The 16,838-nt window shown below is 33.6% G+C and overlaps 1 protein-coding gene and 1 pseudogene across 2 annotated transcripts; both read right to left on the bottom strand.

Annotated features, from left to right (window-relative positions):
* On the bottom strand, positions 2,500-7,420 carry LOC18593034 (protein NRT1/ PTR FAMILY 5.10). 2 transcript variants are annotated; one of them, XM_018126278.1, is made up of 4 exons: positions 6,952-7,420; positions 6,642-6,859; positions 4,035-4,582; positions 2,500-3,452 (listed from the first exon to the last, which is right to left on the bottom strand). In XM_018126278.1, exons 1-4 carry the CDS (start codon positions 7,088-7,090, stop codon positions 2,630-2,632), a joined length of 1,728 nt encoding a protein of 575 aa, XP_017981767.1. In that variant the 5' UTR covers positions 7,091-7,420; the 3' UTR covers positions 2,500-2,629. The 2 variants fall into 2 exon arrangements, with proteins under 2 accessions (XP_017981767.1, XP_017981768.1); XM_018126279.1 differs by lacking the exon at positions 6,952-7,420 and having other exon boundaries at positions 4,035-4,648; positions 6,642-6,710.
* Positions 9,015-12,793, bottom strand: LOC18593031 (annotated as a pseudogene).

Here is a 16,838-nt window from a genome sequence, read left to right as displayed (position 1 = left end):
CATGATTGGTTGTCACTATTGGCATGTGCAAAAGAGGAGTTTCCGTCGACTATAATTCTGGTAATGTGCACTAAGATCATTATAACCTGCCTCATTTCGATTCAACATCATGGAGTTCTAGGAAGATCTGGTGGCCTTTAAAGGCCATTGTCTATATCGATCATGGATAAGTAGATTGCTCCTAATTCCTTTTGATGCACTAATTGTAGGAGTTCATGACCCCTGATCGGCAGAGGTTTTTTTCAGGCCTTTAATGAGATTTTGTATGTGGTTAAGATGGGTTGAAATAACTAAGGGATGACTGTTTATTTTATATTAGAATTTGATCCGGTAAGTTTTACCAATGACGGCCCACCGTCCATACAAACCACTAATGATACGGCCCATTCAAGGCCAAATCCTTTAATAACTCTCCCTTGATAACTTTATGTGAAAAACTTAATCATTTCTTTTGATCTGCGACACTCACTTACTGATGTACCTATGTGACACTGTTTTGGAACCCCGTTGAGACTTTCTTTTATGCGAAGTTATAGATTCCAACTTCAATAAGGGCCTAAACAACTCCAGTCACAATTCCTGATATTCTTGATAGTTTAATCTATGATTTGATCGCTTTATTGTCGGCATTAATAGGATTTACTGTTCCATATCAATCAGCTTTGAAGGGCTCGGTCTACTTCTCAATCATTCTGCATAACATCATAGCGTAGCGGAACATTGCCATGGAATGGAATTCCCCCTTTACTCAGAAGCTATAGGATGAGGCCTCAGATTTGCACTGATCAACTTCGAACAGCTAAAACCTTGGCACTCAAGATTTGTCTTGGAGCATGCTGAATCTGATCTCTGGTTCTGTTTCAATCCTGTCTGAATATATTTCTTTTCTGTTAACCCCATGGTGGAACCGTGGAAGTCAGTCTTTAAGTGTCTAACGATAAGTGTAACGGACAGATTCGCCCCAAGGGCTGTCTGGTATGGATAAGCAGGTGACACAGCCTTCTGCCCTTTGATTCATGGCTTACAGGGTGTTAAGATTGAAAGAGAAAGAGAAACAGGACGAGATGATTGAAAACGACAGATTTGAAGTGAAATTCACTTCTCAAATTACATGTTTACATTTATTTAATAATACCAAAGCCACTCATACCATGTTCATCACTCCACTATTACTCTTTCGCACAATCAAACATGAATGGTAAACAAAAAGTTTTAAAGAGTTAATTACCGTAAAAAAAGGAGGAAGGGAAAGCAAACAAAGGGTAAAGTTGCTAATATACAAACAACAAATCACTTGTGCTTCACAAATTGGTGAGTGAAAGATCAAGTGTTTTATCAGGATGACTAAGCCATTCCCCAATAATTCAAGTTGTGTGGTCAATTCATTCTTGTTTGGTGAGCCTGATTTATTAAGAAAGCTATGGTTAACATAATCACCAGTTTTAAAAGTTTAAAGATTCATTCATGACAGTGAATATTTCAATAGTTTATTTGGTAATTGCTCTCAATCTAAATAAAACTTTCTCTTTGGGTGAAAGAGTAATCAATATGCACATGAGAAAATTTGCTTAGGAAATATACTCAAGATTGTACAACTCAACTACAACCCTATCTTGAAATAAGTAAGGGGACAATATAAATATCAAATTGGTCCCTATATTCATATATCAATGTTGAAATGACCAATTCTAATCTTGCATGTGAAAAATAAAATGAAGCCATTCCACCAATTTTCATTAATATTTTATCAAGACTTTTTAGTGAAACATGCTGTGTCATTATCATAAGCATTGAGACCTTTCCTTTCTCTTATTTTTCAAAAAAAAAAAAATTATGCATTTTTTATTTTTCTTTCTTTATTATTTTGGTACCAAAGAAATTGAAATGAGTGGGCAAAATGACAAAGTGACAACCCAAAGTCAAAGACGAAGTAGCCCACATTCAATTATTGCTAAAGAAAAAATAGGGTTGAGGTGGACTAGACTAGGGATCATTTTTTGATGGACTAGTTGATTAAGAAAGATGTACATGCAAAACTTGATAAATATCTTTTTATATATATATATATCAAAAAGATATCCGTTATGTTTTGGTTAATATTAATATTCTGGAGTTACTATGTGTATTGAAATTTTATATTTTACTATTAAATAATATATGTACGAAATTTTAAAATTAATTATAGATAACATGTATGTAAGTAAAAAGAGAATCAAGTAATTTTAGTATCTTTTTGCCTAAAAGTCTAAATCATAAATATTGGAACCCATAAAAAAAAGTTTTTCATGTTTCATTTCAAAAGAAAATAACTAAATAAAAGCTTTTAGAAATTGACTCAGATAAAAGTTATAAAAAGAGTAATGTGTCATATTGTACCAAACGATACATATTACATTTTGTGTGATATATTTTTAATATTTAATTAAATATGATACAATATATTAATTGATATCCTTTTTTTTTTTTATTAATATCGTAAGATATGGTAAATCACTAATGTGATCACTTCGACGAAATTTTCAAGTGATATGAGAAAGATGCTGCAGATAAAATCACTGGCGTCATACAAAAGGATTGACGCAATAGCTCTATCATCCTTCTTATCACCCACACTAACAGAGAATAAGTTCTAACTTGATCTTCTTCCCATGGTATAAACAAAAGACTTGGAGAAATACAAGAAGGCGGCCAATCCTGCTGCGCTTAGCCCAGCAAGTAACCAGTAAAAGTAGTCGAGATGTGCTTGATTCAGATTACTAGCAAACCAGCTTTCTCCACCATCTCCACCAGTTGCTTTGTCAATGACAGAAACCAGAAAGCTGCTTAAAAAGCTCCCTACACCAAGGACACTCAGATAAAGGGAGAGCCCAACACTCTTCAGTTCATTCGGAACTTGATCATAGAAAAACTCCTGAAGACCAACAATGGTCAACACATCAGCAAGACCAAACAAGAGGTATTGAGGAACCAACCACCACACACTCATTGGAATCGTCACATCTGGTGTGTCGACTAGTCCATATTCCTGTGCAGTTTTGAGCCTTTTCATCTCGACTAAAGCTGCAATTACCATTGAAAAAGCAGACAAGAACATCCCGGTACCAATTCTCTGAAGCATTGTGATGCCTGATGGTTTCTGGGTTAAGGTTCTTGTAATAGGAACAAAAACGCGATCATAAAGGGGTATGAAGATAATGATAGAGACACCGGTAAATAATTGAAGGGAAGCAGCTGGAATAGTCAAGCCTTGAGCAAGTTTTCTGTCCATTGTAGCTCCTTGCTTTGTGAAGAAAGTAGAGGCTTGAGCAAATACTATAGCATACACCAGGCATGTGGTCCATATTGGAATTAGCCTTAACAAACCCTTGGCTTCTTCAACATTTTCGTTGAGACTGCAACCTTTCCAATCTTCACTCGAGCCATCTTGAGCAAGCAATGCTTTGTTAAGAAACCTTCCACACATACAGATATAAAGCTATGTTAGAAGAGTTTTTATCCAGTAATGCAGTCAAGAGCTCATTTCATAAATGTCATCCGCCCTTGAATAAATAAATCCCTTCCCACCCTCACGTCCCCTTCCTTAACCCCCATTCCTCCTCTCAGAAAAACTCAAAGGAAATCCACAACAAATCTTGAATTTTCTACTGCTTTGGGGAATATGGATGCTTAATTGTGAGGAGAGTCATTTTCTTGAAACTCAAGTATTAATGATCACAGCAAATGATAATTCAACTTTTATTATAGGAAAATGACATCCACAAATGCCAAAATTTAGACATATTCAGATTAGAATATGCATCTCATATGACTAATGCATTTCAGATACATATGGTGAATAAGGATATATTCATTTGTTTTCCACAGGATGTCAGAACATTTGAAATCAAACTTACAGATGTTTTAAAAATTCATTCTTATGGATGGCCAAAAACAATGGAATACCATTTCTCTTTCTGTTTTACACTCACACATACGCATGCATGCAAGTATGCACATCCTGTGTGTGTTTCTAAGTGCAAAGTGGGAATGCTTACTTGAATTGCTCTGAACATTGCTGAGGTAGGGGTTGAAGAACTTCCTCTTCTGCGACTGTCACTGACAGAGCATTACGTCTATTCTTAACAGCAAAAACAAACACCTGACCAATTCTTCTGAAGGGATTTTCCTTGTTCACATTGACGCTATACCTGTATGTCTTTGCTCCAAGCAAGAAAACCACTAGGGCGACCAACATTAATATGCAGAGAATTCCGAATCCAAGAGCCCAACTAAGGTTGTCCTGGATGTACACAATGATCACAAGTGACAGAAGTACACCTGTGGATAAGGTAAAATACCACCAATTGAAGAATGAGCTTCTAGCTATGCTTTCCTTTGGGTCATTTCCATCAAATTGATCAGCTCCAAAAGCCTGAACACAAGGCTTGTGCCCACCCTGTCCAATTGCTACTAGATACAGTGAGAAGATGAATGAGAACACTAGGAGCTGTGGAGTAGAACATGATGTGATATTGTTGGTGTTTTGGCAATCCAAATTACTGAGGGAAGTTAGCATAGCTGATAGAGTCAATAAGCCTAGCCCCTGTGATCAATTGCAAGCCAAGCACAGGTCAGCCCTGAAGAACTCAACAAGCATTTAACCTGAATCCTAATAAAGACATAGCATTTGTTATTTGGGAAGAATGCCTCCTGTCACTTCAATTATGGTAAATGGACAAACAATACTAAAACCAGTGTAAAGCAGATCCTAAAACATTCTTTCACATTTGTGACTTGACAGTTTTCATTAAAAATCAATTTTATTATATGTTTATTAGTATACATCATTTATTGTTTTCACATATATTATATGTTAATAGATATTTATTTATTTATAACATATATGATATGATTATAAATTGTTTAATAACATTGTAAAAAAATTCTGTTAATAGTTGATTAACTATTAAATGAAAAGTTATACTTCTTTTCCTGTTTGCCAAAATTGTTTTAGATTAAATGTGATAAAATGTTTAAAGCCTTCGCTTGTTATGTCTATATAAAAGAACATTAAATATGTCTAACCCCCTCAAAGTTTTCATCATAATTACATGTGTGTCAATTAGTTTTCACAATGAACACTCCATTCCAAAAGAATATTTTTGTTGGACGCATAAGTCTTGTTGTCAATCAATTGTTAATATTTCCATTAGTTTGATAATGTGACAATAGTTTTAAGATAATTTTATCTTTCATTAATTTTAAAAATTACTACTATATAAACTATATTTTTCTTTTTAAAATTTTTTTTAGAAATAAAATCCTCTCAACCGACCACCTGCAACTAGCAATGCTCTCCAATAGATTTGGTGCTCACATTTGTTCTCCTCTAAAGAGCGCATCAAGGAAGCATTAGATCTGGTGCTTCTCGAGAGAACTTGAGATTTAAGGTGCGTGACTAGATCTCATGCTCACTTAGGGAGATTCGGTCAGATCTGGCATTCTGCAGTCATATCTTATTGCAAGGTGGTCAATCGATAACCGATCTAAGAGAAAGGAAAAATGTGGAAAAAGAAGTGCATTTTAGACATTTTACGGTTAAGCATTAATGTCGTTTATACATTTGGGGTGGAGTATCCATTTTAAATGGATCCACGTGTAATTATGGTCAAAAGTTGAGGTATCAATGTATTTTACTCTTTATACTTGAAAAGTTAATATACCTTATTTAGTATCTCTATGACTTTAATGTTACCAATAGGTGAAGATATTTAAGTGATTTTCATAAGATTATTAAACTCAAGAAATCCAATCAGTCTATTTTGAAAAAGTGTTTCAGAATTATATTATTTATATTAATATTATATATAAATTTTTTTGAAAAAAATTAAAATCTAGCCATAATATAAATCATGAATTGGTATTACATAGGTTGAATTTGAGAGTAAAAGTTATTTATCCAAAAAACTCATGAGGAACATGGTATAGTGAAAAGACCGATCAGTAAAAGTGTAATGAAAGAGACTTTATTGATTATTGTTTTTTCTACAGATGTCAGTTGCAATGTGGTGTTGAATATTATTGTAATTAGTGGGTAATTAGGATTTTTTTAATTATTGATTAGTAAATATTTTTTACAAAATGATCTAACCAACTAAAAATACTTTGGTATGTTTATCTTAATAATAAAAAATACTTTTAAGTAAACTAAAAAAATTTAAAAACTATACTTATATATGAAAAATTATCTAAAAGAATCTGTCTATTGGAATAAAAAATATTCTTTGAACAATTCTCAACCATAGAAATTTCATGAAAATTTGTAATGATATTTTCTCAAAAAAAAATGCGAGAATGATAAATAATTTAACACATCCCATTAAAAATTTTAAAGAATTCAAAAAAATTATTCATATATAAAGATTAATTTTTCAAACAATGATAAAAAAGTACAAAACAATTTATACAAAATATAGAAAAATGCCACTAAATTAGATATTTACACAATATATAAATAATTTTATATATGATTAAAGTGATACCTATGAAAGAAAATTGAAAATGAAACAGAAAATATAATGCCCTAAGCAAATGGAAAATAAAATATGAATAAAGCGAAATAAAATAAAGTAAAATAAATAAAAAAGAGAAAATGGACTAACCAGAGCGTAGATTAGTGAAGAAATTATGATAGTGCGGTAGCGGCCAAGGTAAGCATCGGCGACAAATGCCCCTAAAAGTGGCAGCAAAGTGGCTGTGCCGGACCACGCGTTGACGTTCTCAGCTGCGGTGGCGGTGGACTGGCCGAGCGGCCCTGTCAAATACGTTATGAGGTTGGAGCTTATCCCGAAGCAAGCAAACCTCTCCGCCACTTCCACCGCTGTTTTGGGTTTCAAAAGAAAAACCTTAAGCTTTGTTGTCATATGAAAATTTGACCTTGTTGTTCTACTTTCCATGGGTTATTAATATTACCTATGATGAAAGAGGCGGATCTCCATCCCCCAGAGGTGGATCTTCGGGCTGGACAACCTTTGCAGTCAACTGAGCCATTGACGACGGTGTCTTCTAACAGTGGGTCTTGGGTGTTGCAGGTGGTAGAGACAATGGCCATATTTCTGATTCCCTTGCTTTACTTAGAACAATTTAATCACTCCCATCTCTCCAACTTCTGGGACGAGTACAACCACTTTTGTCCCTAAACCCTTCTTCTCCTAGCTTTTTACGCCATCGTTTGGAACTTTGCTTTCTTAAAATACTCTCCCCTTTTCTTTGGAATTTTACAACTTTTCTAAAAGTGAACTCTATATGAACCTTGAGTTGGAAGGAAGATTTACAAGATGAACTGAAAAATGAGGATGTCTCTCTGCTTTACTTCCTTTTCTCAAACAGAGCAGTTACTTTGTTGTGAATGTGTACTATTTTGAGTTTCTTAGAGCTTTAATGATAAGTGTGCATGATTAATTATAGTTATAATACATACAAAAATCTTTGTATTATTGAATAAAATTTAAATAATTATTATATGTTTACATGAAAAGTGAAAATATTATGTGGTCATTTAAGCTTTTTCCGTATCAATTTGTTGTTCATTATAAAATGTCAACATCAATTTATCGTTCACATGTTACACACGAATTGACTTTTTAAGACTGTGTATATTGCTGAGTCACGACTTTTGCTTTTCAGTTTTTGAGCTGTTGGGAACACGAGCTACGATGTTCCTTTCAGTACCGTAAGGCTCCTGTCGGTTGACGAGGATGCGTGAATGATGCAAAGAGCAACAGTGTACGTTGTCCACTCTCCGTATAGTTCTTGTCAATCTTATAGATGTAAAATGAGCGATTGGTGGTACTGCTACGTGGGTGAGGTTTATGAATTCTTAATGTTGTCGATGTTATGGTTGAGCTGTTGATTGCGAAGCTGAACTGAACCACCCATTTTATAAACAAAAGACTTGGCAAAATACAAGAAAGCAGCCAATCCGGTTGCATTGATCCTGATCCCTGCCAGCGACTAGTAGAAGTAATCAAAGATGAGCTTGATTAAGATTACCAGAACCAGCTCTTTCCTTCTCTGCTGGTTATTTTATGAATGATACATACGAGTATGCTGCTGGTTATTTTATGGTGACACACTCATCGGGATTGTCACATTCGGGGTGTCCACTAGCCCACATTCTTGTGCAAACTAAAGCTGGAACTACCATGGAAAAACACAGAAAAGAAGGCTAGTTCCGATTCTTTCAAGTAATGTGATGCCTGAAGGTTTATGGGTTCAAATTCTTGCTATAGGAACAAAAGCCATCGGTAATTTTTCTGTTTAATATATATAGCTCCTTGTTCAATGGAGGTTTTTGGAAGATCCAGATTTCTACCTTGGACCTGCGAGATGTCCCTTCTTCCAGGGTGGGAAAACGAGCAATTGATCATTTTGAAAGCACATTTAATCCCTTTGAGCATTGTAAAAATTCATTGCAAAATGGCTCTTGTCGAGGATCATTCCATTGTTGTGCATGAATAAAAGTTGGTGCAGAGCTTTTAAAGACAATTAGTCTGCAATAAAAACACCATATATGCAAGCGGCAGCATTGTTCATGAATAAAGAGGCATTCATTTTGTAAGAGCAGGTGCAGAGCTCCTACTTCTAGGAATGAACTTATATAATCTAAAAAAGTTCGATTAGTAAAAATCTTTCAGGAAGGGAACCTATACAATTATATTTGGAGGATAAAACAAGAAGGCAAACGAGGAAAGGAATTCAACGCTTCACAGAGGGATTACTTGAGATCACCAGCTAATGCTGAAGATGCCAAAGCAAGCATTTTAAGTGGGACGATTGTTAAGGTTAGCAGACACCATTTTACTTCTAAAATCCTCTGTTTCACTTTATTAGACCAGTAAGCTTTTTCTCAGCAGATTCTTCTGATTGTTGGGTATCTTGATTATGAACCATAAAAAAGAAACTTCAATTCATCTAGAAAACCAAGTATGGATTGTTCATAACAATATTAAATCTGCATAAATCAGTTATGTTTCTTACTCGAAATGGTTACTGATTTGTACAGGCAGATTTGAATGTGCTCCTTCTTCGAAGGTTGTCGATGAAGGAGAAGCTCTCCAGTTTCTTATTGCTCTATCAAACACACGACCGATTCTGACAAATGGACTTCTCTTACGGCCTTTGATGCGATACCGGTAATTCTTACTTCCAAGCAAGAAAATAGCCACTGCCAACACCATAACAATGTATGGGATTCCAAATGCAAGGCCCCAGCTCGGATTATCTTGGACGTAAACAATGATCAAAAGAGTTACGAAGGTGCTCACATAAGTTCCAAATTACCACCAGTTGAAGAAAGAGCTTTTGGCTTTGCTCTCCTCAATGTCTTCTCCATCGAATTGGTCAGCCCCAAAAGCTTGAACGCAAGGTTTGTGCCGAGCTTGTCCAACTGCGACTAGATATAGAGAGAAGAATAACAAGATTACTTGGAGCTGAGGAGGGGAACAGGATGTAATCTTTTTGGTGTTTGAGCAGCCAGAAGTCTTGAGAGATGGGAGCATAGCAGCTAGAGTCAACAAGCCTAGGCCCTGTTATTTATGTTAACACAAGTAAAAGCTAATTAGTATTCAAACAGGATACATTTTCTTTGGGCTAAATGCTCATTTTTTTATCTTAACATCTACCAAAATATTTTAAGATTCAACCTATTATTTCATTTAAATTAGAATGCAATTTTTTTCCATTTTCTCCATTTAAAGCATAGAAATTATTAATAGAATTAAGGGATTCAAATTTATATTTATTAAAAATTACCTTCACCTAGTAACCTTCGTTTTATTAACTATATTTGTTAACTTTTGTTATCCATATTCCTTAATAAAATTTAACTAAGATATAATTCTCAAATAAGCCCTTAAACTATGCAAGAATATTCAATATAAGTCTTTATTCTTTTATTGCATTCAATTAAGTCCCTATACTTTTATTTTTGATCAAATAAGTCCTAATCACTAATGATTGACTAATTATCATTAATAAAAATGTCATTTGTTATTTTATATTGACATGGCACTAATATGACATTGATTCACTAATGATTGACATTTTAACTAATGATTGACTAAATGTCATTAATAAAAATGTCATTTGTTATTTTATATCGACATGGCACTAATATGACATTGATGTAAAAGGTGAAAAATACCACATGTTCATATTATTATATCAAATTAGTATGTCATGTAATCATCAATTATGATATGCCAGAATACCACATCATAATCAATTATAATATTTTAGTATGTTACGTCAGCATCATATAATATAGAATAATAAATGACATTTTAACTAAGTGAATCATTAGTCAAAAAGACTTATTTGACTCAAAATAAAAATATAAGGATTCACTAATAATAAATGACATTTTCACTAATGATTGATTAATTGTCATTAATAAAAATATCATTTATTATTTTATATCGACATGGTACTAATATGACACTAATGTGATAAGTGAAAAATACCACATGATCATGTTATTATATCAAATTAGTATATCATATAATTATCAATTATGATATGCCAGTATACCACATCATCATCAATTATAATATTTTAATATGCCACGTCAACATCATATGATATAAAATAATAAATGACATTTTAACTAAGTGAATCATTAGTCATAAAAATTTATTTGACTCAAAATAAAAATATGAGGATTTATTTAGTTCAAAATAAAAATACAACGACTTGATTGAATACAATAAAAGTATAAAGGTTTATTTAAATTTTTTTAAATAATTTAGAAACTTTTTTATATATTATGCTTTTAAACAATTAATGCTATTAAGTGCTTACATATATTAGAAGGTATATGATCATGGATGCTCTTGTGGACAATCTATATTTACTACATGTTGGATAATGCCTAAATTTTAGCTATTTATTACCAAAATGCTATTCAATTAACTTATACAGTTATTAAATATTTCAAAATCACACAAATTAGGCTTCTCTTACCAAGTTTAAAATTTTATCAACGATAACTGATAAATCTAATTAAGTTGACAATTAAGTGACAACTGCATCGGAAAAAAATTAACGAAAAAGAGAAATTGGTTATACTTTTTCTATTAATGAAGATAACTAAGAACACATACGTTGCAACTCAACTAAATAAATTTATTTATGAAGATGACAATGAGTATCATTTAATCGAATGTCTATAGGTATTCGACTCAATTATATAAGATACGAGTATCCCATCTGATTATAATTACTTTATATTCGAATTTAAGACAAATACCAGTACTAGGTTCGATTACATACCGAGAGTTATGAGTGGTCTATGCGACTAACAGGCATGACTTATTCATGTTACTGATTACGCACTAGAATAAAACTCTCTTGCCTTTGACGTGGCACTACTGTCTGCTTCCACGATACAAAGCATGTGGCAGCTTGAGAGGAGAGCGCGGTAATTGAAGATTGACAGACAAATAGGCAAGAAGCAATTAAGCTATGCCTTAATTTACCTACTTTTAACCAGCTAAAGCAAAGCTAAATACTCCATAACACAATTACTTTGGCTTTGTAGCAGATCCTTTGAACATGCACGAAACGGAGGAAAGAAGAGGACTAACCAAGGTGTAGATGAGGGAAGCAAGGGTGATAGTGCAGTAGCGGCCAAGAAATGAATCAGCAACGAAGGCAGCAAGGTGGCTGCACCAGACCAAGCATTCACGTTGTCAGCTGCCTTCACTGTGGACTCACCCAATGGCCCTGTTAAGTATGTTATGAGATTGGAGGAAACCCAAAGTAGGCAAACCTCTCTGCAACTTCCACCCCTATAGATATCAATTCAAGAACATTATTAATCAAAAGGCTTAGCAAGGAGTTTTCATTAGGGTTAAGTAAGTAATCTTCACCTATGATGAAGCATGCAGACTTCCATCCACTGGACTTGGATCTGTATACTGGATTACCTTGACAGTTGAGAGTCCATGGGCTTTGGGTGGGGCTAGGCTGCCTTCCTCATGGCACCAAGTTTGGCCCATTTTTCTTCAGGATTTGAACCCAAAGGCACCACTGTAAAACGTGCTGGCTACAAACCCAAGGATATACATGAAAGACATGTCTCTTTGTGTCTCCTTTCATTCGTCTCCGTCTGGCTTTGGCCTATAACAATTGTTTAACATTATTTGTTGTTACGACTGGACATGACAAGGTTGCTCTGACTACCCATTTACTATATAACATGATTTAAAAAAGTTATTTTATTGTTCTTATTCGAAATTAATATAGAATATATAAAATTAGAAGTTTTAGGCCTACGAGAAAAGACTCCCATAATTTTGAGATAAATTCTAAAAGAGAAATATTGACATTCAGCAAAATACAAAGAGAATTTTTTTCCCAATATATATATATATATATATGATTGAAATTGTATGTGTAGGAAAATACGAATTGTATAGACATATTTGTAAAAAAATTTTACCATGATCAAATTTGCATCAATCTATTACCTTTTCAAGGTGAGGTGAGAAAATTGTAGAAAATAACCTTTTTAATAAGCTCACTTCAAAAATGACATTCGCTATAATTTTAACTATTTTTAAGTAATTTTTGACATAACTTAACAAGATTACCTTGTAAACTATTTAATCTAAATTAAGTGGTCTCGGTTTCTTTCTCCTCTCCCATTATTCAGATAAAAATTTTAAAATTAAATCTTGATTTAGCTATCTCGCCATCCCGCTCTCCAACGCCATCGGAGTCTATATCTCACCGTCCAACTCTCCAACACCATTGGGGTCTATATCTCGCCTTCCAACTTTCTCACCATCTTAAAATACAGAGATGATATCAAGGTATTTGTTATGGGTTCTTGGATTTTTTTTTTAATATATTCATAGAACACAAAAGTTCATAGGTAAATTATATGACTTTGAAACTTAAATCTAGCTGAGAGTAGTGAAATCAATCAGTTTATAAGCAATGCGTGAATATTGTTAGACATTGCATCACTGGATATTAAGGTGTGTGACTGGATATTATGCATTGCATGACTGATTATTTGGAATTGTAACCTATTTATTTGACATTACTTGATTAAATATTAGACAATGTGGGACTAGATAGAAGGCATTACGAAACTAGATTTTAGGAATTGTATGAGTTGTGCATTGCGTGACAAGGTTTTAGGAATTGCTTGACTAGTTTGTAAACATTATGTGACTAGTCTTTAGTAATTGCGTTGCTTTATCTACCTAATGTTGAAGTTTATTATCTACTAATTTAGCCCCCTTAATAACAAATTCTATAAAATTAAAAGAGAATTAGGAATGCTTAATAACCAATTCAGCCCTCTTAATTCTACCTATATTGGTGTAGAAAACCATATAGATTTAGCTAACACAGAACTATAAAATTCTCTTTAAAACACTTAATGCATCGATTTACAAATTAACCATATTCATTTAAAAACAATCCTAAAACCATTGAACACCCTTTCAAAAGTCAGCATTCATGCTTATAAATAGAAAGAACCATTATCCATTTTAATCAAATTCATCTGAAGGAAAATCTCAAAATTCTTATGGCTTCCAAATGTTCCAGAGGCAAAACTGGGAAGGGGTTTGCTGCTGAAGAGGAAGATGTCCCTAACAATGTGGCAGCATATTTGGTCAAGTTGATGAACCAAATTGAGAACATGGAGAAAGACATGCGTGGGTTGATGGATAAGGTGCTATTTAGGATAGAAGTCCTAAAGACAGAAATTCTAGGCAATAACAAGATTCTAGTTGAAATTTATGAAATAATAGATAAGATTAGGAAAAAATGAACCATAGTTCATATGTTGTCTCATCTACTTTTTTCAGCTAATGAATAAAAATATTGATTTAACACAAATTTTCCATAAATAAGTTACTACCTTTAATTTCTATTATACTGAATAACTTATTTGCTTACCCCAATTTCTTAATTTTTTATTTATATAAGAGAAGCAAAGATATGATGACAAACATTGGAATATTATTTTATTTATAAGCATTAAGTGAATGGATATTATGCATTGTATGAATTGATATTAGGCATTGCATGTCTGATTATTATGTATTATGTGACTGGATTTTATGTATTGCGTGACGTAGGACTAATGCGTGACTAGGTATTTTTGCATAACGTGAGTGCATATTAAGCATTACGTGACTTATTATTAAGTATTGAGAGATTGGCTTATAGACGCTGTGTGAATTGTGCAATGCATATCTTGTTTTGAGACATTTCTTGACTACTTTTTAGGCATTACGTGACTAGTTGTTATGTATTGCGTGACGTTGGGCCAATACGTGACTAGTTATTTTGGCATAACGTGAGTGGATATTAGGCATTGAGTGACTTATTATTAAGTATTGCGAGACTGGTGATGCGTGACTTGTACAATGCATCTCTTGTTTTGGGGCATTTTTTCACTAGTTTTTAAGCATTGCATGAATGTGTATTAGACATTGCAAGACTGGTTTTATGTTATTTCGTGACTTAAGCATTCCGTAAGTGGTTTTTATGCATTGAGGGATAATTTTTGATAAATTGACTAATTGTGACACTTATTTTCTGTTAAATTTCAGTGGGCTACCAAATGTGAAACTTATGATTACATACAATGGTCATTGGGTCGATGACATTTACAAGGGTGGTGAGACATGAGTGAGGGGTGTTGGGAGTGATTTATGATATTTGGGCCTAGTGAAGCTAGTTGAAGAGGTTGGTGGGGCGAACTCACATAATAACGAAATCAAGCTACATGTATTGCTCAGTCATGCCATAGGCCCAATATGTGTTTAGGTATTTTTGCATAACGTGAGTAGATATTAGGCATTGTGTGACTTATTATTACGTATTGTAAGACTAGCTTATGGGCGTTGTATGAATCGTGCAATGCATATCTTGTTTTGAGACATTTCTTGACTACTTTTTTGGCAATACGTAACTGGTTGTTATGTATTGCGTGACATTGAGCCAATACATGACTGTGTATTTTTCAATAACGTGAGTAGATATTAGGCATTGAGTGACTTATTATTAAGTATTATGAGACTAGCTTATAAGCGTTGCGTGAATTATGCAATGCATATCTTATTTTGAGACATTTTTTGACTACTTTTTAAGCATTGCGTGACTGGTTGTCATGTATTGCATGACGTTGGGCCAATACGGGATTGGTTATTTTGGTATAACATGAGTGGATATTAGGCATTGAGTGACTTATTATTAATATTATGAGACTGGCGATGCATGACTTGTGCAATGTATCTATTGTTTTGAGGCATTTTTTCACTAGGTTTTAGACATTGCATGAATGTGTATTAGACATTGCGAGATTGACTTTATGTTATTTTGTAACTTAGGCATTGCATAAGTGGTTTTTATGCATTAAGGGCTAATTTTTGATAAATTGACTAATTGTGACACTTATTTTCTGTTAAATTTCAATGGCCTGTCAAATGTGAAACTTATGATTACATACAGTGGTCATTAGGTCGATAACATTTACAAGGGTGGTGAGACACAAGTGAGGGGTGTTGGGAGTGATTTGTCATTTTCGAGCCTAGTGAAGCTAGTTGAAGAGGTTGTTGGGGTCAACTCACATAATAACGAAATCGAGCTACATGCATTGCTCAGCCATGTCGTAGGGGTTTTGCGCGCAGTTATCAAGGGCGATGAAGATGTAGCAAGTATTCTATAAAATGAGATGGCAGTTGTTGTGTTTGTGACAGTTAAGGCACGAAATGCAAATGATATTTCACATGAACATGGTGTCCAACATAATAATACCCTACAACATAATGTTAATTGTTCTGACATACCACACCATGCATTTCCTAAAAAACAACAATGGTAATCACCATTGACCTATACACATGAGTTTGAGCAATTTGGTACACACATAACCTGTCTGCAAATAATGTTTGCACAATTTTGATTGGAATGTGCATCGAACGAAATACTTGGTACTTTGCAACTAATGCAACCTTGGCTCGAAAATGCAGTGGGTCCATTGTCATTCGTTAACAACACTGTGATGGTTGTGAGTAATGACGATGTATCTGATCGAATTAAAGATGATGTTGAAGAGGATGATATTGCGAATTGGAACAATGAGTTGGAAGATGACTGCAAAGATGTTTACCTTGGCAAACATGATGACTATTCAGAAGACGACAAGGGTGAGCACAACGACATTCTGGATTGCAATCATGCATATGGCAGTACAGAACATGCCTCAACTGTTATGTTAGAAGAGGTTTAGTGTGATGACCATGCCACAATTGTTGAATTAAGAGATGTTGAGGGTGCCGACTCTATTTACGACAACCCATCGCACTTGAGAACGGGATTCGTTCGCTTGATGACAGTGATCATGAAAGGGTAAGCCATCTATCAATCAATAGGCTTCAAGGTCCTTTTTAAAAACTCTCGAGTTGTTATCTATCAATAAATATGCCCATCTATCAATAGATAGATCAGATTTTTTTATAAACATTGAACATCTAAGCTTTTTTACATTTAATATCATTTAAGTAAATGTTTTTATTTTTATTTCTTTTCTTTTTACTCTCCATTTATTTAAGATATTTAATGTAAATAAGCAAACATCTCCATTTAGATTCAATAAAAATATTAAAAAATCAAAATCTAGAAAAATTAATCTAAATTTTGGTTTCAAGAACAAAATTGAAAAAGTTTAACTGAAATTAAATTTGCGGCTCTCATTTACCATAGCAAACAAATTCCAAAAATTATGAAAAAAATAGTTTTTAATTATCTAAATATCAAGGAAACCATTACTC

This window comes from Theobroma cacao, chromosome 8, assembly GCF_000208745.1.
Source record: "Theobroma cacao cultivar B97-61/B2 chromosome 8, Criollo_cocoa_genome_V2, whole genome shotgun sequence".
Lineage (NCBI taxonomy): Eukaryota > Viridiplantae > Streptophyta > Magnoliopsida > Malvales > Malvaceae > Theobroma > Theobroma cacao.
Note: the sequence above shows the minus strand (reverse complement) of the source record. Positions and strands in the feature narration are given on the sequence as shown.

What these genes read in the sequence shown, in the direction of transcription:
- LOC18593034 (XM_018126278.1), bottom strand. Translation starts at nt 7,090, where the DNA reads ATGGCCATTGTCTCTACCACCTGCAACACCCAAGACCCACTGTTAGAA. An exon ending in CTTCACTAATCTACGCTCTG is followed by an intron (nt 4,583 to 6,641) that starts GTTAGTCCATTT and finishes AATTGATCACAG; the next exon opens with GGGCTAGGCTTATTGACTCT. An exon ending in CAATGTTCAGAGCAATTCAA is followed by an intron (nt 3,453 to 4,034) that starts GTAAGCATTCCC and finishes TATGTGTGGAAG; the next exon opens with GTTTCTTAACAAAGCATTGC.